The following is a 25,963-nucleotide window of genomic DNA, read 5'->3' on the forward strand; positions in this document are numbered from 1 at the left end:
TTAGCTCTCAACTGCCAGTGCCTTGACGCCCACGAGCCTTGCACTCTTGCCGTCTCCCTGCCTAGTCACCACAAAGTACTCTGCTCTCGACTTGTCCTTGGCAATTCTGTATACCCGCACGTCATTTCCCTTCCCAGCTTTCGTCACGGCGTCGATAATGTCCTTGTACTGCCCGTTCTTGTCCCAGTCTACCGGATCCATGATCTCGACCTCAGCACTCGCAGGATTCCAGTGCTCGACTAGCTTGGCGATCTCCTCTGCTCAATTTGTCAGTCGATCGCTCTGTCACAAGCTCGACCTCGACCATCTTCCTACAGTGCTGCAGGATTTCAGAGGGGAGAACAACATACCTTCATTCGGTAGACCCTCTCCCTTGCCCCACGCCAACGAGACTGGCACGAATGGCTCGTCCGCATCCGATACATAGAATGCATCTTGGGTAGCAGTTACCAGTGGTTGGGGTATATCTGTGCCCTGATCTGCTGCCTTGAACTCCTTCTTGCCATGTGATGCCTGCGCCGTGGCCGAGCCAGAGCCAGGGTCTTGGTTGGCTTTGTCTAGAAATGACTGGTAGTCCTCGTCCGATGCCATTTTGTATTCTTCACTGGCCCGCTGTGTGTGGGTAGGATTGAAAAATCCGCGTGCCCGAAGGAAATCGACTTGCGTCAACGAAACGTCGTGACCGCGTCGAAGGGTTGCAAAGAGGGGGATGCGACCTGATGGTCGGAACAAGCTGTGCAGGCTACGGGACACAGTTGGAAGGGATGGTCGCAGGTAACGGGGGCAATGCCTGCGATGTGAGACGTGTCTGGTGGTCCTGGCAGTGAAGGAGGTTGCGACTTGTGCTATCCTGGAGGGAAAGAAGCCCATTTGCTCAGGTGGTGTAGTCTGCAGCTGAACTGTGCAAATCAAGATGCAGAGAGGGCCGGGCAGAAAGTTATGACGCAACCGCGCCAGCCACCCCTCCTCGGCTGTTGAGAACTTCCACTAACAGCTTGTTGGTCACTGCGCTATGAACTCAAACACAAATGGTGTCTGCGAGAGCAATTGCAGTTCCAAGAAGTTGGGTCTTCGCAGAGGCAAAGACGAAGCTGGAAAATGGACAATTTGTTCCACATTTTCATTCTTGTTGATTTCCTTTTTTTGTTCCGGGTCAGACAGGATCGAATGCATGCCACTATGATACTTCACGAGTAACGTTGAAAAAGGCGGCAGAACCTGATTTTTACCCGCTTCTCAGCCGAATCTTCAGTGCAGAATCGTCAAATGTCCTCCTGTAGTGATGATCCCAGATATGCTGGCGTTGACCACCCGATATTCTCGTCAAAGTGAGGCAGCATACCCAGAAGTTTTCTACTTCGTGTTAGGTCCCTGAGTCTGGCTTTCCATCTTGAATTCTTATGGCGGACAGACCTCTAACATCACCGAGGTCATTGCATGTCAAGTACCGGAAGGGAAAGACTGCTGCTTGAAAAGACATGACGCTGAGATTGGGGCAAAGTATGGGATGGTAGTTCCCATCATGAGTATAGTCATCACACGTCGCATTCCGCTGAACACACATCTGCTGTAACCCTTTTGATTGTTCCTTATTCAGCCTCTACTGAGCTCAAATAACCATTACCAGCCCAAACGTGCGTAAAAGGAAAAGCCTTGACACCAGACCGGCACAAAAAAGATCAAAGCTTTTACGAGCGTTCCACATCCTTCTTGAGCAGGCCCTGGTACTGGCGCTTCTCCTCGGGAGTCTGGAACGATCCATGTCCGAACTCGGAACCTTGAAGCATTCGTTAGCACCTGCATGTAGTATCCACGAGATGAAAGGCGCGGAGGCAAGAGGAACATGACGTGAGTAGTGACAAGAGAAAGGATGGTGTAGCCTTATCAGGGTTGCAGAAGGGGAGTATTTGATGGGCGAGGTATGCCTGACTTCCCATGAGGACAATTGGGGGTTCAACTTACTGGTGTCGATCCATTTGAGCTCGACCTTCTCCAGAGCCTTGCGAGAGGTGTGAGGCCAGAGAGACTTTCGGAGGGTCATCTGAACGCAAAGTCTTAGTTCCTGAGAGCAGACAAGGCCCAAGGCATGTAACACGAGAAATTACTTACCACACGCTTCTTCACGCCAGGAACAGATCCCTTGACCATGACGAAGTCGTTCTTCACCTCACCGTAGCGGACGAAGCCACCGAGACTAACCGTCTTGTTAGCAACCTAGTTTTCAATATCCATGTCCTAGTCGAACTTACGGGGTGATCTTCTTCTTGGTGACATCGACCTCAGTGGCAGCGTTGTCATCAGCATCGCCTTTGCCAATCCTGTAGACCTTGTGGTTGCAAGAGGTACGGTGGTGGTATCCCATCTGACCAGCACGGGCAACAGTCCACTGAACGTGGGACGGATGCCATGCACCGATACAGGCAACCTTACGCAGACCCTTGTGGGTCTTGCGAGGCAGCTTCTTGGTGCCCCAACGGGCAGTAACGCCGTTGTATCCGTGACCCTTGGTGACGGCAATAACGTCGATCATCTCGTCCTGCTCGAAGATGGTGTCGATGGAGAAGGGCTTCTCGAAGAGGGAGTGGCCGAACTCGACCTTGTCGGCGACGGAGCCACCGTTGATCTGGATCTCCATGAGGTGGGTCTTCTTCTGCTTAAGGGGGGTCTTGCGGATCTGAGTGTGGGCGAGGACGCGGACGACAGAACAGTACTTCTTGATGCGCTCGAGCTCGCGGGTGATGGAGGCACCGCTGTGCTCGGAGTGCTTCTTGGCGTACTTGGTGAAGGCCTTCTTCTTGCTCTTGTACCAGTTCTTGTAGAACCGGCGGCGAACCTCGTCGCTCAAGTGCTCGGCCCAGACGGTGGTGAGGGATCGCAGGCCACGGGGGGTCTCAATATAACCAACCAGACCAACAACGATCATCTGTAAAAGATGTTAGCCATTGGCACAGTCGCCAAGCGGGCTGCATTGTTCGTACCGGTGGTGTGTCAATAACGGTCACAGCCTCCACAATCTCCTTCTTGTGCGACTTGGCGCCAGGTCGGTCGAGGTCGCGGACGATCGTGGTCATGCCGGCCTTGTAGCCCATAGCGGCGGTCAGGTGGACAGGCTTCTTGGGGTCATCCTTAGGGAAGCTAGAGACAAAAGACGTGACGTGAGTCAGCAAGCCGGACCATCACGGAGCTGCTTGATCAATTGAGGATCGCAAGCACCAAAATATGGAGGGAGTAAGGAACATCAATCAGGTGCTTCGAATTGCACTTACGACTTGACCTTGCCACGGTGTCTGGCAGCCCGCTTCCGGGGCAGGTAGGCCAGCGAGCCATGACGAGGAGCCTCGAACTTACGGTGCGACATGGTGATTCAGTTGAACACTGTCGCTGTTGTCGTGAGAAAGTGAGGTGGGTTGGGTGGACGAAGGAGAGGAAAAGGAAGGAGAGAAAAGTTGAGATGCGGCTAGCAACAGAAAAGTTCGCGACCCCAGACTGGACCGTCTCTGCAAATTGTGGGATTGATTAGGTAAGATTGCCTTGGGTCTACCAAAACCGGTGTTCCATCAACCACTCCTCCAGCTGGTGACAGCTGCATCCAGCTGAAGGCCCCACCTCGGCCCCCAATGGCCTGCCTATTGAACTCAAGACCCCAGCTCTCAAGCATTTTGCAGAGAGCACTTACTCAACCACGAGATCCCTACCTTCCCGGGCTTCCACGTAGTGTGTCAAGATCACATGTTGATACAGCTCACACACTCACTACGTTTCTATCTCCCATACTTTGTACGATATGGCTGAGATTCCAATTAAGACGCTGGTCGCATCTGCAAGCCCGACTGACTTCGTTTGATCAGACGTTGAGTGATGCTTCGAAGGATAGAGCTGAAATTGTCTGGGACGTGTGTTGCGGGATTAGAGATGCCCAGTTAGATCGAAACTCGTACAAAGTCTCCTGGCTCGCGCATGCCATGGCTCTCGTGCACTGAAAGACGGCGGAAGATCATTCTCTCATGTTGACGCCGGCACTCTTTCGGATCAGCCGTGTAGCGTCATGTAATGCGGCATGTCGGCCCAGACACCAGACCCGCCACACTAAAGAGGCCTTCACTTGGACGCTTGTCTCAGTGAGAGAAATGTGCACGTCTCACAAGCCTCATCAAGAGTAACAGCGGATCGGATACGCACATTAGAACAGCGCCGGCGTTCTAGCCAGAATATCTTCCTATCGCAACTCACGACAATGGTAAGATGGCACCTCGACCGCCTGTCCTCTCTCAGCCTGGGGTTCGAGACCTAATTCAGAGAGAAGGCTTTATTGTACCATGGTAGTGCATGGGCTCGTTTGGGCTCTTAAGAATCTGTGGACCCAGCCTCCAGCAAACCCTGATCGAGATTGATAACGAGGGATCTCGTTTGATGTGACAGGCTTGTGCCGCACAGCATAGTTGATCTGCGCACGGCACCAACAGCGCCGGAGTCGCCTTTGTCATCCCAGCCTCCCAGGGGTCTTTTAATAGGCAGGCTTCCGCAGAGACAGTAGAGATCATCCGTCGCGAATCGGCTCATGCTGGTCACCCACGTACACATGGTGGCACAAATACCGTCCGTTGCCCACACACGACAGTAGTGTGTTTTGTCATAGGCCGCCCCTGCCTGACAAGCCGGACAAGCTTACACAACTATTGGCAGCACATGGCCCAACCGACGAGATCGCAGGCGAGGGATCACAGCATCATCTGGAGGTCAGGCTTCGTTCTGGGCTATTTTACTTATGTGCGTTCTTGGACTGCAGCGATCGCCGGAACTAGGCATCATCATATCAAGAGATGAAGGGCGTGGCCCGCGAGCCTCAACACAATCCCTTTGATACATCTCTGCATTGAAAAGTCAGCGACGCTGCGGAGTCAATCTGAGCAGGGTCTATTTAAGCAGCAGAGACAGCCTTCTCTCTGCATCAGGGAATGAGTAAAGTTGCAACTAATCCTAGAGAGGCAGCTGTTCTGCGGTCTAGGGTGTGGGGCGAGAACACATCGTGCTACTCAGAACCAACAGGACTCCGGAGGTGGCCATCTGCTACTTGAAAGTGACAGCACCAGCCGCAGCCGTCTTACCACGGCCGCAGGCCAGGCCGTCTCGTAAGTATTGGTTGGGTGGTAAAGAGCCGCTTACTCCGGCCTCCCTACGAGGCCCCTCGTTCTGTGGGACTCGCACCTCCGTTGCGCTGACAAGGATACTCATCTGTCGAAACAACGGTACGAGGTACTTGGTACGCCACACCACAATTAGTTGCATGGGCATACATGCAAGAGCTGCAGGACAGACTCTGTGTGTGCTCTGACGCAGGACAGATTGTGTGTGTGCCTGACGCGGGTCGGGCTGCTGCTGGTGGGATGACCGCTTCCCGAGCCCTCCTCGCCCCAGCATCCTGGGGGATTGATCTCCCAGCTCTTGGGCTCTCACAAGCGTTGGGCGATGACATCTGCATTCTCTGTCAAGAACGCGGAGTTTATCACCGCCTCCCATAGCAGGAGCAAAAGGACCTATGTAGACCTGGCTGTCTGCCAAACCGTATCCCGTGGCTGAGGGGTAAATCGCACCGCCACAACGACGGTGCGCCATCATGAACTGCAAGTGTTCGGGTCCTGTAGCGTCAATGTTGAGATGACTTGCTCGGTGTAATGGGTGAGACGGGAGACTCGCCGGCTGCAAGGTCTGATCCAAAGGCTTGAATTGTTGTAGGTGCGAGACCCACGCCAGATTTGAATCCGGAGCTGCTCCAGGAAATGTGGAGGCCGGGACCCATTGTGCTTCACTGTCATCAAGGACCCCTTTGCGCCTACTTCAGCTCTTGGAGAGGTACTATTGTAAAAGCGGTCGCGCTGTGGTCTACGGGAAGGATTGCCCGAGAGCAGAGTCTAGAAAACAACGAAACCTTGATAAAAAGAGGCTAGGAAAAGGCTGGATCGTCATCCCGGATACTGAATGGCTGAGCATCCCATCCCCAATTGAGCCCCGAGGCGCAAGAGTCAACCACGTGGGAAATTGCTCAGCAGGTCATCGCGACCCTCAGGAGATAATCATGAGTTGTCCGCCATTGAATGGAGCCGTGTTTCTCAGACATTTATTTTAGGGGCACTGGATAAGCAGGAAAACAAAGCGCCACCGTAGCCGAAGCTGCCAATATCGGGCGATCACAACGGTTGGGGGGGCCTGGGGGGCCAGATTCCCAAATATGTGTGCCAAGTGGCGTTTGGTACTCTGCAGTCAGATACGAATTCGGAATGCCGTGACTACCATGGTGGGCTACAAATTTACCCCGCGTGGTCGGCGCCAGGAAACTCTCCGCCCAATGGACGGTCCCTTCTTCACCAATGCACATTACTCAGATCTTTTTGAGAGCTGTCAGCATGTCAGGGACTCAATGTACTGATGGCTGTCTGTTTCATCCTGTCGTTCGTCCGTACATTTCTGCATCTGGCCAGCAGTCAAAGAGCGGCTGACCGTGCACGCCAGCGCCAGCCGTGTGCCGCAAGGCATATCTACAAAAGTCTGGGGACATTGCCCTAGGGGAAAAGGGGGAAGAGGGCTTAGAGACACTGACACCGACGGCTGCGCCAGATAAACTGCGACTCTGCGGTTACAGAGCAAATTGCACGTAATTTTGTTGCGTGACCGCTACAGGATGCGGGATCGCTAGGCGCATTTACCGCCTAGCAGAGTTAGGCACGAGTCTTGAGACGTTCTCAACAGCTCCACAACATCGTTTTCTTTTTTGCCTGTCCGTCCTGCCTCTCTAGAGTCCAGGGGTCGTCATCCAGATCCGCGAGCCACAGCAGCCGAGAAGTTTATCTCCGCTGCTGGGGACAAGGAAACGGTAGCGTGGGTATAGCGTACCGTACGTGTGCCAGCTGTCCTCCTCACCCCATGGCGGTGGGCCACCGCCGTCTCAACCGCATGCGGCAAAAATGGGTTTAGCCATGTGGGGGCGCCTAAATGATCTGTGCCCATCATGCAAGGTGTGGAGGAAACATAACCGACAGGCGGCCACAGGAGTCCATCCATCCATCCATTAGCAATACGATGTGCAGTGCTTAGTACTATGGTCGAAGCCGGCGCTCTTGCTCGTCCTGGATCGTCTGGCAGAACCCGGCGCCCTCCCCTCCTTTTCCAAGAGCACCGGGACACTGAAGCCCAAGTGCAGGTCAGCATATAAGATCAAAAGGCGCCAGCAAAGACCAAGTGTAGATTGTCATTCGTGCATTGTCACGAGGGGCGACACCATCGCAGGAGGATTCGGTGGCTGTCGGTTCGGCCTACATGTTTCAAGGATGGCTGGCTCCAGGCACGGAAGCGACCGGCCTAGGAGCGCTTTGCTCTGTTCTTCTTTCCTTTTGGCAAACTAGCCGACCACGGAGTGAATGTGAGGCAGGCGTGTTGATTACTGTATTGGAGTAACTGTGTGGTGCTAAAGTCGGAAGCATGCAGTGTACTTCCATGCTTGTACTACGGCTCAAGCTGTGCGGAGAGAGAAAGAAGGAAGGGGGGGGGGCGTTGAAAACGCCCTTCGCGAGAGGGATGGCGGCGGCGGAATGTCAGACTTTGACGTTGGCGCGTGGGTCATGAGCAATGCGATGACGCCGCCACCAGCCAGCGCCACAAGAAACAGCGATGCACTTTGGGGGGTGGTTCAGGCGCCAGCCTGGCCGCGGCCTGGCGCCCGTTCGGAGCTGCGAGCGATACCTTACGTCTGTGCTACCATACCATAGTCGCATGCATGTACGGTTTACTCCCGTGCTACCTGCAGCGATGCGAGTGTCTCACTACAAGATTAGTGCATACAAGGTACATGGCATGCGGAGAGAGAGACAAGGGCCTGAGAACCCAGAAGCCCACTGGCACCAACCCCCTGTCGCAAGGGGGGGTGTGATGTGTGTGTGTGTGTGGGAAGGGTTGGTGCCCCCCTCCAGGGGCAGGCCAGGAGCCCTGACCCACTCCCTGCGGCCCCGGAATCTGCAGCTAAGGGGAAAGCGTCATGGCGTGCGCTGCGGGCACACTCCCGATTCTGGGAGGAGTGGCGCTACATGCGGCAAGGGGTCTGACAAGGGTGGCTGTCATGTACTCGGTACGTCAATTCACCATAAGCCACAAGCCATTCCCACCCTGCATGCTGCACGAGTCGAACGTGGTGGAGGTCCTCCTCTCAGGGCCTTGTCAGCCGCCCATCCTCCTCGGGCTCCACACCCTAGTACTATAGTGCTGAGTTGAAGAGGGCGAACCCTAACCCAATCTCTGTCTGTCTCTCCCCCTCCCCTGCAAACAAGAAGGAAGAAAGAGTGCCCGGGAGAACACCGTTTTGAGGGGCGAGAGTACGCATTCCGGCAACGCGAGACACACTCAGACACATGCAGCACAAAAGCAGACCATGCTGGGCGCCTGAACCCTTGTGTCGCCGCCTCGTCCCCTACTGTCTGGATGCATTAACCCATGGGCAAACATGGGATGAAACAAACAATTCTTCCCACATCCATCCATTCTGTCCACCTGGGTGCGATTGGCCTTCGTCCCAACCACGGGAAAATAGGCTGGTGTCAGGCCTACAGGCGTGTCACCCTGCCTGCTTACCTACAGCTGTGACGGGATGAAGAGGGTTTGTTGGTCTGGCACATGACTTTCTTGCCTTTGTGAGCTGATCGACATCGAAACCTCTCCTCAGGAGAAGGAATCACTGGTAGCAGATAATGCGGGTCTGCAGAGTGATTTTGCTCCGCAGGAAAATTCTCCAGCAAAACCGGTGTACATAGTAGTAGAGTGTACACGATAGAAACCCAGTAGTACCTGAACTAGATCTGTCTGTCAATGCCTCAGATTTGCCTACAATCCACTGTGGTCTGCACATGCTGTGTCCTAAACGCGCGCTCTTGTATGTTGGTCTGGCCGGTATGCAGATGACGCCATGACGATTCGAAGAGGAGACGAGAGTTGGAAGCTGTCGCGTCTTAGTCGCTTTTGCCCGCCCAGAGAGGCAGTCCTCAAATCCCGGGACGACATGTCGCGCCAAGATGCCACCACCGAGCTGCACACCCTACAAAATAGAAGCCATGTTTTATTTAAATTTGACTATGTAGAGCGGGAGGGAGAGAAAAGGGAAAAAATATTGTGGACAATGTGGCGGTGGAGCCTGCCCTGCCTGGGCCTGTCTTGCCCCAGAGGGCTAGGTACTACATAGTATGTATTGGGTCGAAAAGGAAGCTTGGCCCCTCCCCAAGAGAGGGCTGCTGTTAGTAGTGGCTTGGGCCCCGAAGTAGCGGGGACCTGGTCCCACCTAAAGGTGGTTGTACCAGTTCTCCCAGGATATTGGCTCTCCACTAGCGCCTAATAAGACCCCCTGGAGTGGTTGAGCAGCTGGGTAAGGGTAGTTTGGCAGCTGCGTTCTCATCTTCTCGCTTCTCCCCGTTGGCTTTTTTCTCCTCCCGCCTATCGGTCCAGGACCAGCCGCCTCAACCTTTCGTTCTTCTCTCTTCCCACCTTCGTCATCCTCATCATCGCCCACACTCCTGCCCACCGGAAAATTCCCATGACACTTGACTGAATAGGCACACGCTCGGTCTTCGCGTTCTTTTCTTCCTTTCTTGTTCACTATCTAACCAATCATATTTTACTCGGAGGACCTCGCTTCTGACTTGTCAGCGTCACTGTCCTGCGTCCTCCCCCATGGCGGCACAGGCCCATCACCAGTCTCCTTCAATGCCTCTGCATCAGGCAGTCGGCGTGGCGCCTCCGCCCCCGCCTCCGGGCCCTCAATGGGCTCCCTCGCGACAGATCCTCACAATGAACGAGGCTGTCTGGGTCCAGATAGGTACGTCCAGTATACATACGGCTTCACCACGGCCCGTCTATGTCGTCGCCGGTCGCCTCACCTTTTTTTCCCCCCATGTCGGCTCCGTTGCGCGCATGCACGCATCGACTATCCAGTCGGTGCTGTCAATCAATCCAACTTCTGTAGTACCATCCACAGTCAAGGCGCTGACAGTCTCTCTAGGCAGCTTGTCGGAGCTTCTCGGTAATATCGAGGACGCCCTGTTCGCGTACGAGCAGGCTATCCGCGCGAACCCGCAATCGACCCAAGCTATGAACTCCATCAGCGCGATCTTAAGGACTCGCGAGGACTTCCCAAAGGCCATCGAATACCTCAACCAAATTCTCAAGATTGATAACTGCAACGGGGAAGCATGGGGCAGCCTGGGTCCGTATTACCTGCCCTGGGTACTTCTAGGGCTTTCAGGCACACCCTGCATTCACTGACACATTTTTGCGCAGGACACTGCTACTTGATGATGGATGACCTCCAGCAAGCCTATGCCGCATACCAGAATGCGCTGATCAACCTGAGGAATCCAAAGGTCAGTGATATGCGGCTCTGTCGCTGCCCTTACCTTCCTATGACCATGTGCTGACTGGCCGCCCTGTAGGAACCGAAGCTTTGGTATGGCATCGGCATTCTCTATGATCGCTACGGCTCTCTGGACCATGCGGAGGAGGCCTTTTCCCAAGTCATGCAGATGCAGCCGGACTTCGAAAAGGCCAATGAGATTTACTTTCGTCTTGGCATCATATACAAGCAGCAACAAAAGTACAACCAGAGTCTTGAGGTATGCTTGGCTTCTCCCGTGTCTTTTTCTGAGGGCATTGTTCATTAACTTGTGCGCAGTGTTTCAAGTACATTGTCAACTCACCGCCGCCCCCATTGACCGAGGAGGACATCTGGTTCCAGATTGGTCATGTTCATGAGCAGCAGAAGGACTTTGATAGCGCTAAGAACGCTTACCAGCGTGTGCTAGACAGAGATCCTAACCATGCTAAGGTTTTGCAGCAGTTGGGCTGGCTGCATCACCAGCAGAGCAATAGCTTTGCAAGTCAGGAGAAGGCCATCGAGTTTCTCGAAAAGTCTGTCGCTGCCGGTAAGTGCTTGCTTGTGTTCGGTTGTCAGATGCCCCCCTCCCATGCGTACTGACATGGCCAAATAGACAATAGTGATGCTCAGAGCTGGTATCTCCTCGGCCGGTGCTACATGTCGCAGCAGAAGTACCCCAAGGCGTATGAGGCCTATCAGCAAGCAGTCTACCGGGACGGCCGCAATCCCACTTTCTGGTGCTCGATCGGAGTTCTCTACTATCAGATCAACCAGTATCGGGATGCACTGGATGCGTACTCCCGAGCAATCCGCCTGAATCCTTTCATCTCCGAAGTCTGGTATGATCTGGGCACATTGGTAAGTTCGTGCAGTCCTAATAGCCATATGAGCGGTAGACTGACCAAAATTTCAGTATGAGAGCTGCAACAATCAGATCAACGACGCCCTGGATGCCTACCAGAGAGCGGCTGAGCTGGACCCAACCAATCCTCATATCAAGGCAAGGCTCCAGCTCCTGAGAAACGGCCAGGCGAATGGCGCCGGTGCTGCTCCAATGCCGACGGACGTCCATCCCCAGGCGTACCAGCAGCAGGGTGCTATTGGACCCCCAGGCCCGAACTGGTCAAACTCGGGCCCCGCTCCCCAGCATACCCAGCCGCCTCCAGGTCCGCCTCCTGGGCCTTCGGGCAATTGGCGGCTCGCTGAAGTGAACCCTCCGCCCCAGCCGCCCAATCCTTATGAGCAAAGAGCCGAGCCTTTCCGGGGACCGGCTCCTGGGTCGCTACCCCGTCAGCCAAGCCCACGCCAGGAACAGCAGATGCGGCAGTACTCGGACCCAACTCGCTCAGCTGGACCCGGAGGGCCACCCGGCCCGGCAGGCCCAGCAGGAGGTCCAGGAGGCCCACCGGGTCCAGTAGGTCCAGCAGGGCCGGGAGGCCCAATGCTGAGAGCGCGGTCGCCGCCTTCTCTCCATTACGCGCCGCCTCCACCCCAACATCAACAGCCTCTCCCGCCCTCGTCGGGACCACCTCGCATTGCGAATCCCAACTACAATGGGCCGACGCCAACCTCTGCCACCGCACCTCCCGGGCCGCCTCCGACAAATGGTGTGAATGGGCCACCGCCAGGCTCTAATACGATGATGACGTACCGGCCTAACAGCCCGCGCGGTGATCTTCGCCCGATGCATGACAATCGCATGCCCTCTCCAAAGTCGGCGTATCCTCAACACCAACCCCCCTACCCCCCTCACCAGGAGCAAGCTGGCCCAAGCGGCCATGAGTCTGGTGGGCCGCCGCCGCCTCCTCCCCAGACAGCTGCTGCTGCTGCCGAGGCTGCCTTGCACCGCGGTGAGCATGACACCCGGCCACCCTCTGTCGGTCCCAAGCGGCTCCGTGAGTGGGAGGACGAGTCTTCCTCCAAGAAGGCCCGGCCCTCGACACCGACTCGGACTGATTCCTACCGCCGTGAATCATCTGAGCACCACCGCATGGACGAGCCACGTCGCATGGATTACCACCCTTCAGAGGCAGCGCATCACCCTCCCACGCATGGCATGCCTGGCCAACTGCCTCCCATGCAGGGACCGCCGCCGCCGCCACCTCCTCCACAAGCCCACGAGCCAGAGCGGGCTGCTAGGAAGATGGACATCGACGAGGAGTATGACGACAGCGGTGAAGATGAGAAAAAGATTCTCCCTACTGCTTCCGGCCCAGGCTCTTCGTCGGGTGAGCTGAAGAATACATCGCCCACAGGCATGATGTCGAATGGTGGGCCAAAAGTTGAGTAGTTCCCACGATCTTGGCACAAACCTTTATCTTTCTTGGAAGTGAATTCTTGACTCTCACTTTGGTTTCTTTTCTTTTCCTTTCTTTTCTCTTTCTCTCTTCCCATCGGCGCCTTCATGGCAAGCAATCACAGGGATGTTGTTTTTTGTTGTAAATCCCGTATCAAACCCGAGACCTTCTTTCTGTTGTCGTGCTTTTGTTTTTGTCGTCAGTGCAGCTCTTTGGTTTACGGTATACCTGTCTGCGCGTGCTTATGCAATGAGATTCGAATTGCGCGTCTGTCTGTTCAATTTCATGGCAAAGGTGGAGAAATGTGGACGAGAAAAGACGGCAGAAGGCGATTTGGTGGAATACACAGCCAGACTAATCTAAAAGGCTTACGATGGCGCCACGTGTAACGACGGGAATAGGAAGGGCTCGAATCCTGACCAATTCAGTTTCCTCGATGCCACCCTTGAATACGTATGGGCGGAATAGCGATGAATTTGCCTTTATGGCCCTTGACTTGGTTTCAGTTCACGCGCAAAAGTGGTAGCTCCTGTATCCAGGGTATCTGGACAGACGTTTATAACTTTATTGATCAATCGACATGCTGCGCAAATCAACCCGGTTCCCATCAGAACATCATGATGAGAAGAGAACTTCGGTGTTGTAGTTAGTTGTAGTGTACAAGTCGCCCAACGACCATACTCGCGAAACACCACCTGGATTCCCGGCCGTTTTCGAATCCTAGAAGTTGGTACCCTATCGATTGAGAGTGCCGAGAAGTCGAAGAAAAGCCTGCGGCGGGCCCCCTTTTCCTCCATCTTTTCTGGTATCTTGTTCATAAACCCACATAAGCCGGCCAACCACGGCCAGAGAATCCCGCAACAATTACGCCCAGTAGCTGTGTTACATGACAGTACTACCCTCCCTTGTGTTGCCTTCCCTCCCAGAGGTAACAGGTATAGCAGACTATGCCTCGCTCTTCTCGCTGCCGTCATGCTCAGGGTTATAACTCGTTTCGCCCAGCATCCCATCGCCCGGCCTCGAGGTCATGGCTGTCTGGCTGTTCGCCGGCTGCGTCTGTACCGTGGGCCCTGTCGTCGCGGGCGGAGGGACAGCCGTGGCGGCCGGCGGTGGGGGCGCAGGGGAAACGGAGGAGAAGCCGGCATTACCGGCTGCAGCACTGATACCTGCGCGTCCAGCGGTGGCGGCATGTAGCCTCTGGTCGAGGGCCTTGAGAGCCAACGCCCTTCTCCTCTCGGCCTCAGCTCTTGCGCTGCCCGGGGCTGCGTTGCGGTGGGTGTGCTGGTAGGCACCGGGCCCACCGGCGGCGGCAGAGACCTCGGCGGACGAGAAGGGTGTGCACAGGCGCATGGCAACGAGCACGTTGAACACCTGGTCGGCGATGGCGGCGACAAGCGGCTTGGCAGGGCCGGGAAAGAACTCTGCGAAGGCGAAGGTCTCGGATGCATCGCCGCGGAGTGAGTAGGGCGTCTGTGAGGAGTCGAGGTCGGGGAAGACGGTCTTGTAGAATCGCAGGTAGGTCCAGCTGGTCAGGAAGCCGAAGATGGCGAGAAGGAACGAGGCGATGGTCAGGAGCGGCGTGAGCGAGAGGATCAGGACCAGGCCGAGGTAGAGGAGCGGAAAGCGCGGCACACGGAGGGAGAATATTCCACGAAAGAGGGTGACGGTGTGGGCTGGCACGAGCTGGCTGAAGGCGACGAGGAAACTGATCTGCAAAGGAATGGTGCCAGCAATGGTGGTAAGTCTGGGAAATGCAATGCAGAGTTAGCTTGAGGCTGGCTGGACCAGGTCTTTTTCATTTTCTCTTCTTCTTTTCTTTTTGGACAGAGACGAGACAAAAAAAAAAAAAAGGGGGGGGGGGTAAGTTCCAAAGACGCACGTCCAGGTCTCATTACGAGTGAAAGTGAAGAATATGATCATCATGCCGAAGCATAATGTGTTGGGCACAAGGGCAGCGACAAGGAGGAACTTGGCAAATTCCCTCGAGGACCAGGCCCTCTCCAGATACCTCCCGCCCTGGTACAGAGTCAGGGCGGCAATGGTCAGAGTGAAGACATTGCTCTCGACCAGCGTGGTGGTGATGAAGGTCCAGGGGTAGATGAGAGACAGCTGTGGGATGAGGTTCAGATAAGGGATGACGATCTCGGAGTTTGCTGTCCATTGCTTGTAGCGGATGGCAGCACTCAAGATGCTCTGCAAGCCCAGGGTGATGAGCACAATGCGTGTGACAGGCGGGATGTTTATTCTTGGAGGCATCTTGGTAGCAACAGCAGCAGCAGCAGCACTGTTTGTGGAGAGAAGGTTGGGTTGATGCGCCTCGGGGGGCTGCTGAGCTCGAGGTGAGGCTCCCTGGGGTGGGTTTGAAGGTTGAAGGTCGTGATACTATTTGGATGCGACAGGTCCCTTGTTGGCTTGTGTCCTGTTCGGTGACCCCCGTGCAGCAGCAGCAGCGCGGTGCAGTACTGTGTCATTGTGCAGGGGTGTCATTACGCACCTGTGTTGCTACTGTAGGAGCTCTAACCCGGCAGCCAACACCAGTGGTCTGTGCACGGACCAGTGCGAACCCAGACACTGACACGACTTGAAACTTCGACTGCACACAAGTCCAACTGTCCAATACTAGGGTAGTAGGCTGACCCAACAAAGCATTCCCAAATAAGAGCTATTATGTCGGGGGCCGGGAATGGCACATCCAGCACCGGCCACCCCATGGCTTGATCACCTTCTTTTGTCATCAAGTCAAGTGTCATGCGCAAGAGGAAGAGCCTCAGCAAACAGCAGTACTTACTTTAGTTACGGGCTGCTGGGGTATAGGGTTTACAGCACAAGTGATGGCAGTGATCATCAGCTGGTCGGATCCGCCAGCATGGCCTGCACCCACTTTATAAAGATTATCGTCAACAACCTTACCCACGGCTTCAAAGTATGTACTGTATCTCTACTTTCCTGTTCCCTTCCTGGAAGAAGGATCCTCGGGGGGGGGGGGGCCAGAGTGGACGACGCGCCCACTGGGGATTAGACGCCCACCTGTCTGCGACCTTCACCGTTAGCGCGCACTTGCGGCGATCATCCACACGCGCAGAAACACTAATGGGTCGTGGCCAGGCGCTGTTGCCGACGGATCAGCACCAGGTCGATGATGCTCTGAAGGGGTGGTTGTTGGGACGGGCGCGCTGCATATGTACGCCACACCCCGCCGTGCCACGCCGTACAGCATGTTTCAAGTGTTGTATATACATAGCACTATGTATAAGTATGTATGGGATGCACACACTCTCACATGTACCTCCCTCCGCTACTTACTATAGTACCATAAGCCACTCCTCTGCATCCGCAGGAACCCTCAACCCCCCCCCCCCCTTTTGAGACAGGATCTCGGACTATTATTCTCGGCGGACGGGGTGGGACGGACGTTGTACCAATAATTTGAGCCCAATGAGATTACGCGGGTGTAGATCGAAAGGGTCCCCGGAACCGAACACCATCGAACAGGCACCCTTGCAGATTTGCGTATGTGCCACCCGCGACAGACCCCTGGGGTGGCCTGGGCCCAGCCCTGATAATCGCGGAAGGCGAATCATCTGCAGCCTCTCGTTCAATTCCTATGCTTCTCTGGAGTACTCGAGAAGCGGGCCCCCAGTCGGTCCACCTCACACCCCCTTTCGCTGCTCTGGGAATGCGGATGACTACAGACAGGATGAGAGAAGGAAGAAGGAAAAAAGAAGGAAAAAAGAGAGACCTCAGCAGATGCGAGGCGTCTTCTTAGTCACTCATATTCTTCTTGTCCTTGTCCCGCGAGAGTGCAGGGCAGCAGAGAATGGCCCGGCTGGCAGAAAGCCGGGGGCGGGCCTGCTGACAGACGAGGCGGCAGCAGAGAAGTAAGGCGCAGCATCTTGTCGCGATGGCGTGACACGGCATTGTGCATGTCAGGGTCTTATGGCAAAACCGCACAACAAAAACAAACATTGTCGACGGCGGCAGCGACCACAACGAAACTCAATCGCTGTGCTCCTGATGCGGTCTGGCGGACAACCCGATGACGAACACTTAAGCTTGTGGGAGCCGAGATCGCCCCTGCCCTGGGGATTCATAGGTAGACCGGGGCTATGAATACAGCACAACAGCCCCCATCCCCGCAAGCGACCACTGGCCGTGGCTGCAAAATTTGGTCTGTCAGCTGCAATATCCGTTACAATGCACGGGCATTGAACTGCATTTCGGAGGAGAGCAGCTGTGGATTTTCTCGGGAGAAACGGAGATGGGAGGCATTACGATCTGTCATGAACCTACTGCGGCCTCTCTCTCTCTCTCTGTCTCTACACATCATTCTCCCCTCCTCCCCCGCCAGGCTTCTTGAAGCGGAGTAGCAGACAAAAGATGGATGAATCAATAGCAAGAGCGCGCACGGCCAAGAACTCTCTTTCTCTAGACAGCAGGGCTGATTCGTGAGACGGCAGCCGTCAACTCTCAGCCGTGCTGACATACGGGGCCCGGCGATCGATTTGGCCAGCCAGGTTACTACCATGTGTGCTGGGGTGTGACCTTGGTCAGGGGTCCGCGACTCAGGCCTCACACACACACACACACACACACACCACAAACACACACAGCTCCCGCCCTCACCTCGAATTATGGGGTGCGAACCAGCAAAGTTCTCGCAGCCAGCACTCCAGAAGCCCGCCACACGGTAGGTAAAAAGTTGTTCGTACCCGGTCAAATCCAGACCGTCCTGCACTGGATGAACAGGGCCCAGAATGAAGCAGAACATTGCCTGCGCTGGGAGGGCCGTGGCGTATCCATACCCCTTGATACTCGGTGCCATCCCGTGGTTGCCACCAACGCTGTCCGACGTCAAAAGGCGGCAGCGGGTAGGGGGGCGGTCAGATGCAGCAGGCGTTAGCCGGCGACCACGCGATGATGTAGTATGTCGAGTGGCAGCCTAGAGGATTTATGAAACGGATCAAAAGGGGACATGTTGCAAATGCATATCTGTCTTGTCTGTCCCATTAGGCTGTCTATTTGATCATGCACTATGGTATGTGTGTATTCATACACACAAACACACGTCGATGCAATCCTGGCCAGCTTGGTTGTCCATCCTGACCACCCTGGCAGCTTGTGGAATTGGAAAGGATGGTGGGGACTGGCTGGTAATGGGCAAGCCTCTCCCAAAGGAAGGAGGGGATGCTTGCCCTCTCCTCTCCTCAAGCAGCCATTGGAGGGGACAACTGGTGAGCAGGTGATTATCTGGATGGTTTGTGATTGAAGATTTGAAGACAAGGGGACTTGAAGACCCGGTACGGAGCAGCGGGACCCACCCTGCAAGAATATGAAGGGAGACTGGAGACTGGAGACAAACGCACACCAGATCCGCGAGCGCAAGGATCGTAGCCTGTGGGTGGGGCCCCACCTACAAAGGCTGGCAGCGCTATCCCGCTCGTGGCCCTAGAGCGATGGTGTTCACTAAGTACCTCGGCGCGGGTGGCTGACCTGGGAGTAACATCCAGATTTAGCCTGCAGTACATGCTGGACCCAAAAACAACCCTGGCTCGGCCTCGCTGCTTGGTCGTCACTTTGGGGTGCGTATGTGTGTGTGTGAGAGGGTGGGGCCCCCTGCTAAGACTTACCCAGCGGGACAGAAGCGGCCCTGGCAACGCTCTGGCATCCTGGAGAGTCCCATCTTTTTTTTTCTCCTCTAGGTGAGCCGGTTCCTTGTGGCCCCCCCCCCCCAAGCAACCTGACTGGCGCACCTGCGCACCTGGGGCACCTTAGCACACCACCTGTAGCGCCTGGACCCAGGACCTTGCCTCTCCAGAACCTGGGCCTGTTTGGCTGGGCTGGCAGAACTCCCGAGCCCGCTAGCAGCAAAGTCCCATCTCGAAAAAAACGTACCTCATTCTTCCCTCTCGACACGACACACACCTCTTGGACATGATCCCCTCGACCTCCGACTGATCAGGGCCCGGATAACAACCTAAGACTGTCCGTCCTGTGTTGGTGAGAGACCTCTCTGCAATCTCGAATCGCCCACGCTCCACCTCCCACGGCCGCTGGACCGACTGTTGCCCGCCATGAAGGAACTTCTCGACTCGGACAGAGTCAACTATCTCATCTGGAGGTTCGTCTCGCCTCACCTCGCCTCGCCTCTCACCCAGCACCACCACCACCACCACCACCACATTTCACCACGCACACACTACACTCCCACAACCCTCGCCTCTCTCATCTTTTTCTCTCCCTTCCCTCCCTCCCTCCCTCTCTCTCTCTGTGTGTGTGTGTGTGTGCCTACCCAGCTCGTCCCTTGCCCATGCCAACACTTACCTCACACCATGCTCCCTCTTGGCCTCAAACAGGCCGCGCTGCCGTGCCTCACTCTTGAAAACACACATACACAAACACACACCCGAACCTGTGACACTTGAATTCCTAGCTCCTAGAGCTTACTACTGACACCGCCTGCCAGATACCTGCTCGAAGCCAGTACGTCCTCCCGTGGTCGTCGATAAGCCTCTCAGCCGACATGACCCCCTTTCTCCCACCCCATGCATCCCCCTTTGGTAAAGCAACTAACTCACAGTGCACCCCGTGCAGACTATCGAGAGACGGCCGCCAAGCTGCAGAAAGAGTGGCGCGTCCAGGCGCCTCACCGGCACTTCGACTTCGCGCCCCATGTAAAGAACTACGCACTTGTCGACGCCCTCAACAAGGGACTGATCTACCAGGGCCTCGAGAGGGACTACGCGCAGTCTCAGGTGAGATTCCCGTCTGTTGCATCAAATCGTATCGCATCGCAGCACATCGCCTCGCCTTCTTGAACTTGGATCTGTATCCCGCTGCCCCCCGTCGCTTCCACCCGCGTGGGGTGGGGGGTTTGTTGTTTTCCGGGCTTCGCCTCGCCCTTCAGCCTCTGTTCCTGGTCAGGCCGCGCTTCTGTGGCAGCACTAACAATATTCCCCGTGCAGGTACCTGAAGCCGCTGCTGCAGCGGCAACCACCGGTGAGCCCCGTGGAGTCTTCGGCCCCCTTTTGCCGCAGGCGCCCGTCAATTACGATCAGCTGCACGACGACGAAGAAGAGGTTCTTCTGCCTTCGTCCGAGACGGCTGTTGGTCACGATGAGAAGGCACAGCCTCGGGTGCCGGCGCAGTCTCAGTCGCATACGCAGACACAACAGCAACAACAGCCAGAGCAGCAGCAGCAACAGCAGCAGCAACAGCAGCAGCAGCAACAACAACAACAACAACAACAACAACAGCTGCAGCTGCAGCTGCAGCAGCAGCCACCACAGGCGCAAACACCAACAACACTAAAACGGCAGGTCGAGCCTCAGGGCCAGCTGGCAAATGGGAATCCCGCTAAGCGGCCGAGGTTGGGCAATGCCAACGGCCTGGAGAATGGGGCGGATACGGCCGCGAGCCCAATGGAACTGGACCACCACCAATCCGACGGTCATGCTTATCCCTCCCCACTCGAGGGAGAACAGGCCCCAGCCCTGGCCCCACGCACCGAGGGCCCTGACCACGCAACCCAGACCGAAAAGGTCGACGAGCTCGAGTCCAGGACCGTCTACCTGCGGCTCGCAAATGATGAGCCCAATTCCTCTTCTTCCATCGCCGCCACTCCGACTGCAGAAGTGTCGCACCTGCGGTCTCACCAGAACCCAATCCTGCTGCACTGCGAGTGGAACCCCAACGATCCATCCCGCCTCGCCGCAGCCGGTACTGACGCGCTAGCCCGCGTTTGGACCGTCTCGCGCGCCACCGGCCCGGAGCAGGTGGCTGATCACGTGGATCCCGGCTGGCCCTCCATCAATCTGATCGATGAGGATTTCCCGCCAAACTCGAGGATCTCCGCCATCTCCTGGGCTTCAGACGGCAAGCACATCGCCGTCGCCACCGATGATGACCAGAAGGCCCGCATCGACCTGTGGGATATGGAGGGAAACCAGGTGCAACACTGGGACGACTTCGAGGCCCCCATCGTCAAGCTGCGATGTAATCCCTATGGCCGTCAGACGCTGTGCGTCTCTCCATCGACGACCAAGACCGCATCTAATCAGCCTGACGGGTGGATCGCCACCCTGCTGCCGTCGGCGTCAGCGAACGTCGTCGAGAGGCCCCTGCCCGGCTATGACGAGAGTGACGAGCCAGATGCCGACTGGATCAATGAGACCGACTTCGTGCTGTGCATCAGAACCAAGCTGGCCATCTTCAAGCACACTGGCGATTCCATTATCCAGGTCAGAGAGTTTGTGACCAGGGCAAACGACCCTTTGACGGCGGTTCAATACGACGGGACCCTGGAAACGGGCTGCATCGCAGCCGCAACCGCGAACGGCTACATAGATGTAAGTTCACCCTACTTTCTTAACCTACCCCGGTTTTTTTGGTTTTTTTTTTTCAATTTTTTTTTTTTTTTTTTCAATCTTAAGCAGACTCCTTATTGAAATAGCTGTTCAAGGTCTGGGATGTATCCGGTGAACGACGTTCCAGTGATGCACCTGCACATGATGGTCGGATCTCTGTCCTCCAATGGCAGCCGGTGCAGGGTGCGAGGCCCGAAAATGAGCGACTACTGGCATCTGGCGGCGAGGATGGCACAATCGCTATTCGCGATGCCCGCATGTCCGACAACAAAGCAAAGTTCGAGATGACTATTGACGCCAACCCCGTCCTTGCTCTCTCCTTTACGCCCGATGGTGCTTTCATTGCCGGCGCCACTCGGGATAGAGTCCTGATCTGGAAGGTTGGTGAATACACAATGCCGCGGGCACAATGGAGCAGGACCAGTCAGCCAAGCAGATTAAGTCCCAAGGTCAACGGCACTGCAGAGATAGAGGACCAACACTGCCTATGCTGGGATGCAAACGGACAGAGGCTGGCATTTGGTGTGAATGACTTGGTATGCTTTCTCCTCCTCTCTTTTTCTCACTTCTCACTTCTCACTCTGCCATTGCTGAGCATGCCTGCTGACCTGGTAAGCTTGCTGTTATAAATTTCCGGTGATAACTTGAGTCAACGTTCTTGAACTCTATTCGGGCTTGTATGATGCTCGAGTCATACCTTACAAAAAAAGATCCAAAAGAAATCAGCCAACCTGAGCTGAATATATGACATCTGGGTGCTCCTCACAGCAAAATTTGGACGACAAAGTTCAAAATATATGGCACTTGTCACGGGAACTCCGATCTGTCCTGCAACAAAAGTCAATTGCTTATCTCGGGAGCGAACCTTTTCCCTACAGCTGCAATTATATTCTTCCACAGAGGGCACGACGATGTACAGTCCCATCACAAGTGAAGCGATCTGATTGGCTGTGGATTCTGGAATGACTGATTCAGTATGACGCGCAACTTGTACTATGAACCGGGCTCCAGCATTTCAAAAGAAGGACAGCAGCATTACACTCATGAGGACCAGCCATCTGGCAAGGTTTTGATGTCAGCCTGCATAGGAAGTTGGATTTGAAAGGCGGATCATACAAGCAGTCAGACAGGGGACGTGGTTTGTGATTGGATCATGTGTCCATAGACTGGCATTGTCAATTTGGCTCATATACATCTGGGCCTGGCGTTCAGGAGTTCATTCTTTTTTGAGGGTGTGGGATGTGGGCTTGCAATCAGCTGTGATACTGTTATTGTACATCTCAACAAAGAAAAAGTGGTCGGGGCCCGGGGGTGGGGATGGCTGGTTGTCCCTGGATTAAAGGGGTGTCTGCAAAGGGGGAGTAGACAGACAGTGCAATACTTGGGCGCATCGCCGTGTATCCTACAAAGCCATGTTATGTTGACTTGTCAAGAATAAACTATATTCCCAGTATTTGAATTCTACAGGCCAGTACATACTCTTAATATAATCTTAGTCACAGCTTTCTCAAAGCAAAGAATCCTACCCATGAGCAAAAGTTGCGAACAAACTGGCCAGACAATTGATTCTACACAGGCCCGTGCTGTCCATATAGAATAACTAAGGTTGATTGCTGTGTTGGTGACCATCGTACTTTGGTATTCTACTGGCATGCATCAGTGCAGTGCAGCTGTATCAGACCATCCTGCTCGCCTGAGGGAGAGGTTTCTCACGTGTGTCACTGTGTTGACAAGGGGAGATAGGTGGATGTGCACTTCATACAGCAAAGCCATGCAGGTAAGCAAACAGTCCATCTCTAATGGCAGCGTTGGAGTACTCGTTATTTGTAGTCCTTTACTCTCTGGGTATATCTATCTCAACACCTCAAATAACCATACCCCCTCCCCGGGGCTCATCTGCCTTATACCTCGTTGGCCTCTCTCGGCAATACTAGGGCCTGTTTCCCCCTAAAGTGCTGTGTTGTGTTATGTGTCACCTGCCCGAAGGATCAGTAGGTACTACAGCGCCTCAATTCTCGTCAGCATGCTCTTCGTGGGCTGTGTCATGCAGTCCCTTCTCCCGGATCTCTCCGGCCCTCCGCTCTAGATCCTCAGTCAGATTAGCCGTGTACGAGCTCCTATCGGCGCCGGGGATGATCCAAGGCGCGTGGTTGAAGAGGTAGTTCATCTCCTCGAGCGGCAGCAGCTTCGTCTCGGGCAGAGTCAGCCAGAAGTAGACGGCGTTGGTAAAGTTGAAGATGATGAAGATCATGTAGTACTTCCAGCCGATGTTGGCGATGGCCGGGTCCGTAACCTGGCCGATCATGGTGTTGAAGGCGAACGAGACCATGGTCGCGATCGACACACCCTTGGAACGCGTGTGTGTGTCGAAGATCTCGGCGGGGATGATGAAGGACAGAGGACCGCAGGTTGCCGAGAACGAGATGTTGTACAGCCACGTGCTATATGGTGCGCAAAGTGATTAGTTTTTAGTTTTTTTTTTTTTTTTTTTTTTTTTTTTTTGTTTCTGCGGTTCCCTTGACAGGAGTTCTCCTTTACGACGCATAGTAGAAATAAGAACAAGAGAACTCACGAGATAATGAACCCCCAGCCAGCCGAGCTCGATGTCGTCCCGTAGACGGCAATCAGGATCGTCGCGATCATAAACATGAGACTGTTCACCAAGTTACCGCCAATGAGGGCCCACCTACGCCCGACCTTGTCGATGAAGAGAACGCATGACGCCTGGGCGAGCAGGGCCAGGATGTTATTGATGGCCTGGTACTTGAGTGTGTTTTGCCCAGAAATGCCGACTTGGCCGTAGATGGCGACGCTGTAATACTGGATGGCCTTTTTAGGGGGGGGGGGGGGGCAGAATTAGTTAAGAGCAATGGTCCCGCAGAAGAAGAAAAACAGACTGTAGGAGGAGGAAAGGCCTTACAGAGACACCCGTCATTTGGCAAGAAGCTTGGCAGGAGCAAGCTATCAAGAGACGTCGGAAGGACGATCTGTGGACTTGTTAGTTCTATGGTTGGGATACTGTGGTTCCAGGAAGGATTGTGCGAGCTGACCGAGACTTGAAGAGCTCCATATAGCTCTTTGCTTCATGCTCGGCATCATACGCGACGGCCTCTTCAATCTGAGCAAACTCGGCCCTGACCCAAGGGTCGTCGACATTACCATGAGCATGCAGCTTGGCTAGCGTCTGCAACCCTTCGTCTTTGCGCCCATGACTGATGAGCCAACGGGGACTCTCGGGGAAGATCAAGATCAACGAGACGAGAATGAGGGCGGGGATGATCTGAATGCCGAGTGGGACTAAACAGAAGACGAGCAACCTGGTCAGCAGAAGAATGGCTTGTTTCTTTCCTTTCTTTTTTTCTTTCTGTTTTCTTTGTTGCCAATTTCATGGATGTGAGTGGAAAAGCTTACTTCTGAAGGCTCCAGTATTGTTCAAGAGATACGTGCCATAACTGAGCCAACCGGCGACAAACGAGCCTATTCCCAACATGAACTGTTGCAAGGCAGTCACTCGTCCTCGGATGCTTGGATGCGCGATTTCACTCTGGTAGATTGGGATGATCATGACAAGGAATCCAACACCGAGACCAGCAATGGCCCTTCCGCCATAGAGCCAGTCGATGGTCTGAGCGGCTGTCTGGAAGGTAGCTCCGATGATGAAGATTACGCCTCCCAGGAAGATGGTGAGCCGCCGTCCAAGGTGGTCGCCCGCAGGACCAGCAAAGCCCTGTTGTAGCCCAAAGTCAGCAATTGACATACCCAATAGAGAGATCTTGAACCGTAATCAACGTGTCATCTAGACTTGAGACTGTGGTAAAGAGAAGAAAGAAAAAAAGAAAAGGGGGGCGGGAGTTTTACTCACAGCGCCAAAGAATGCTCCTCCAGTGAAAAGACTGACGACGACACCACTACCAAGGAAACAAATATTAGCCAATTCACACAATACGCATCACCTCCCTTTTGGTTCCAAAGGGGCTATGGAACCGAAGGCTGAAGAATCTTACGTTTGGATTGTAGACGGATTGTGGAACGTCTGTTTGAAGGCATCGCATGCGATGACTTCTGCAACCACACCGAGATCATAACCATAGAGGATAGATCCGAATGAGGCGAAGACGCTCACAAAGAACTATAACAGCATGTGTAAGCCACGAATGTACATAGATACCATACATGTATACGTGCAAACTAAGAGCCATTTCCTCGTTTGTTTCGCTAGGAAAGGGGAGTAGTTGGGTTTCGAACCTGGTATGTCTTTGGTGACAACACCATTGTGGCAAACGTCTTTAGCAATATCCCGTCGAGGGAGGGGTGGATGCTGTCTCTCTGTGAAGGCTGAGTTCTCACTTATGAGACTGGAAAAGAGATGAAGAAGAAGAAGAAAAGAAAAGGAAAAGAAGACCCCGGCAGGCTTGCCAGCATTTTAACTTACACTGGCGTCGCTATGGGATATATAGTCAGTCCATGCACCAGATCAGATCACCCCAGACCACGAGTAAATCCCCATCAGGTAGTTTTGGGCCATGTAGGATCCGTGGTGGCCGGTCCGCTGACCATACGGTACGCCAGCCGAGTTGCTTCCCTGCCCTGGTCCATCAAAAAAGCCGTCGTTCATCAAGGATCATCAGAAAAAGTATCGACCCGCTTCCCCAAACCTAGCGCAATGCGGGGGGGGGGGGGGGCAAGGGGGAGAAACGGCGTGGAGAAGCACAAAGGCTAGGCACTGGAGGATCCGGAAGACTATGTGGGTGGACCCGTGTGTAGGGATTCAACAGTGCAGGAAGAGACAAAGGAGGAGGACCCAAAATGCGTGGGTCTGAAGTCCCTCGGCGGAGGGAGAAACGTTGTTTCCCCCTATCACAGGCTTTTCCGAACAGCATGGGGTGCCAAGGGTGGTG

General features: G+C 54.7%; 5 protein-coding genes across 5 annotated transcripts; 1 reads left to right on the forward strand and 4 right to left on the reverse strand.

The window, feature by feature from the left end:
* Positions 1-432, reverse strand: M406DRAFT_322137 (uncharacterized protein; the record flags this gene model as incomplete). Its single annotated transcript, XM_040919604.1, has 2 exons — positions 1-257; positions 351-432. Coding segments are annotated over 2 exons (339 nt in total), but the record flags the coding sequence as incomplete, so codon positions are not given.
* A 1,034-nt stretch (positions 433-1,466) lies between these two features.
* On the reverse strand, positions 1,467-3,397 carry M406DRAFT_356109 (uncharacterized protein). The gene is made up of 6 exons (XM_040923362.1): positions 3,267-3,397; positions 2,979-3,135; positions 2,250-2,923; positions 2,110-2,194; positions 1,963-2,041; positions 1,467-1,777 (listed from the first exon to the last, which is right to left on the reverse strand). The coding sequence occupies exons 1-6, from the start codon at positions 3,356-3,358 to the stop codon at positions 1,689-1,691; spliced, it is 1,176 nt and encodes a 391-aa protein (XP_040776849.1). The 5' UTR covers positions 3,359-3,397; the 3' UTR covers positions 1,467-1,688.
* A 9,124-nt stretch (positions 3,398-12,521) lies between these two features.
* Positions 12,522-15,054, reverse strand: M406DRAFT_276614 (uncharacterized protein). The gene is made up of 2 exons (XM_040918290.1): positions 14,582-15,054; positions 12,522-14,446 (listed from the first exon to the last, which is right to left on the reverse strand). Exons 1-2 carry the CDS (start codon positions 14,956-14,958, stop codon positions 13,648-13,650), a joined length of 1,176 nt encoding a protein of 391 aa, XP_040776850.1. The 5' UTR covers positions 14,959-15,054; the 3' UTR covers positions 12,522-13,647.
* Positions 15,055-18,773: 3,719 nt separating this feature from the next.
* On the forward strand, positions 18,774-22,517 carry M406DRAFT_290169 (uncharacterized protein; the record flags this gene model as incomplete). The annotated part of the gene is made up of 6 exons (XM_040918890.1): positions 18,774-18,820; positions 19,280-19,454; positions 19,665-19,835; positions 20,037-21,047; positions 21,161-21,601; positions 21,682-22,517. 6 exons carry the CDS (start codon positions 18,774-18,776, stop codon positions 21,703-21,705), a joined length of 1,869 nt encoding a protein of 622 aa, XP_040776851.1. The 3' UTR covers positions 21,706-22,517.
* Positions 22,518-23,073: 556 nt separating this feature from the next.
* Positions 23,074-25,337, reverse strand: M406DRAFT_339228 (general substrate transporter; the record flags this gene model as incomplete). The annotated part of the gene is made up of 8 exons (XM_040921430.1): positions 23,074-23,506; positions 23,638-23,894; positions 23,986-24,052; positions 24,116-24,362; positions 24,477-24,792; positions 24,928-24,973; positions 25,070-25,194; positions 25,311-25,337. 8 exons carry the CDS (start codon positions 25,335-25,337, stop codon positions 23,074-23,076), a joined length of 1,518 nt encoding a protein of 505 aa, XP_040776852.1.
* Between the last annotated feature and the right edge of the window lie 626 nt (positions 25,338-25,963).

This window comes from Cryphonectria parasitica (genome assembly GCF_011745365.1).
Source record: "Cryphonectria parasitica EP155 unplaced genomic scaffold M406scaffold_4, whole genome shotgun sequence".
NCBI lineage: Eukaryota > Fungi > Ascomycota > Sordariomycetes > Diaporthales > Cryphonectriaceae > Cryphonectria > Cryphonectria parasitica.

Excerpts from the sequence above, each read along its gene's own strand:
- M406DRAFT_356109 (XM_040923362.1), bottom strand. The coding sequence starts at position 3,358 with ATGTCGCACCGTAAGTTCGAGGCTCCTCGTCATGGCTCGCTGGCCTAC. Across the intron at positions 3,136-3,266 it reads CACCGTGGCAAGGTCAAGTC|CTTCCCTAAGGATGACCCCA; the intron begins GTAAGTGCAATT and ends TTTTGTCTCTAG. Across the intron at positions 2,042-2,109 it reads CTGGCGTGAAGAAGCGTGTG|ATGACCCTCCGAAAGTCTCT; the intron begins GTAAGTAATTTC and ends CTTTGCGTTCAG.
- M406DRAFT_276614 (XM_040918290.1), bottom strand. The coding sequence starts at position 14,958 with ATGCCTCCAAGAATAAACATCCCGCCTGTCACACGCATTGTGCTCATC. Across the intron at positions 14,447-14,581 it reads ACTCGTAATGAGACCTGGAC|ACTTACCACCATTGCTGGCA; the intron begins GTGCGTCTTTGG and ends TGCATTTCCCAG.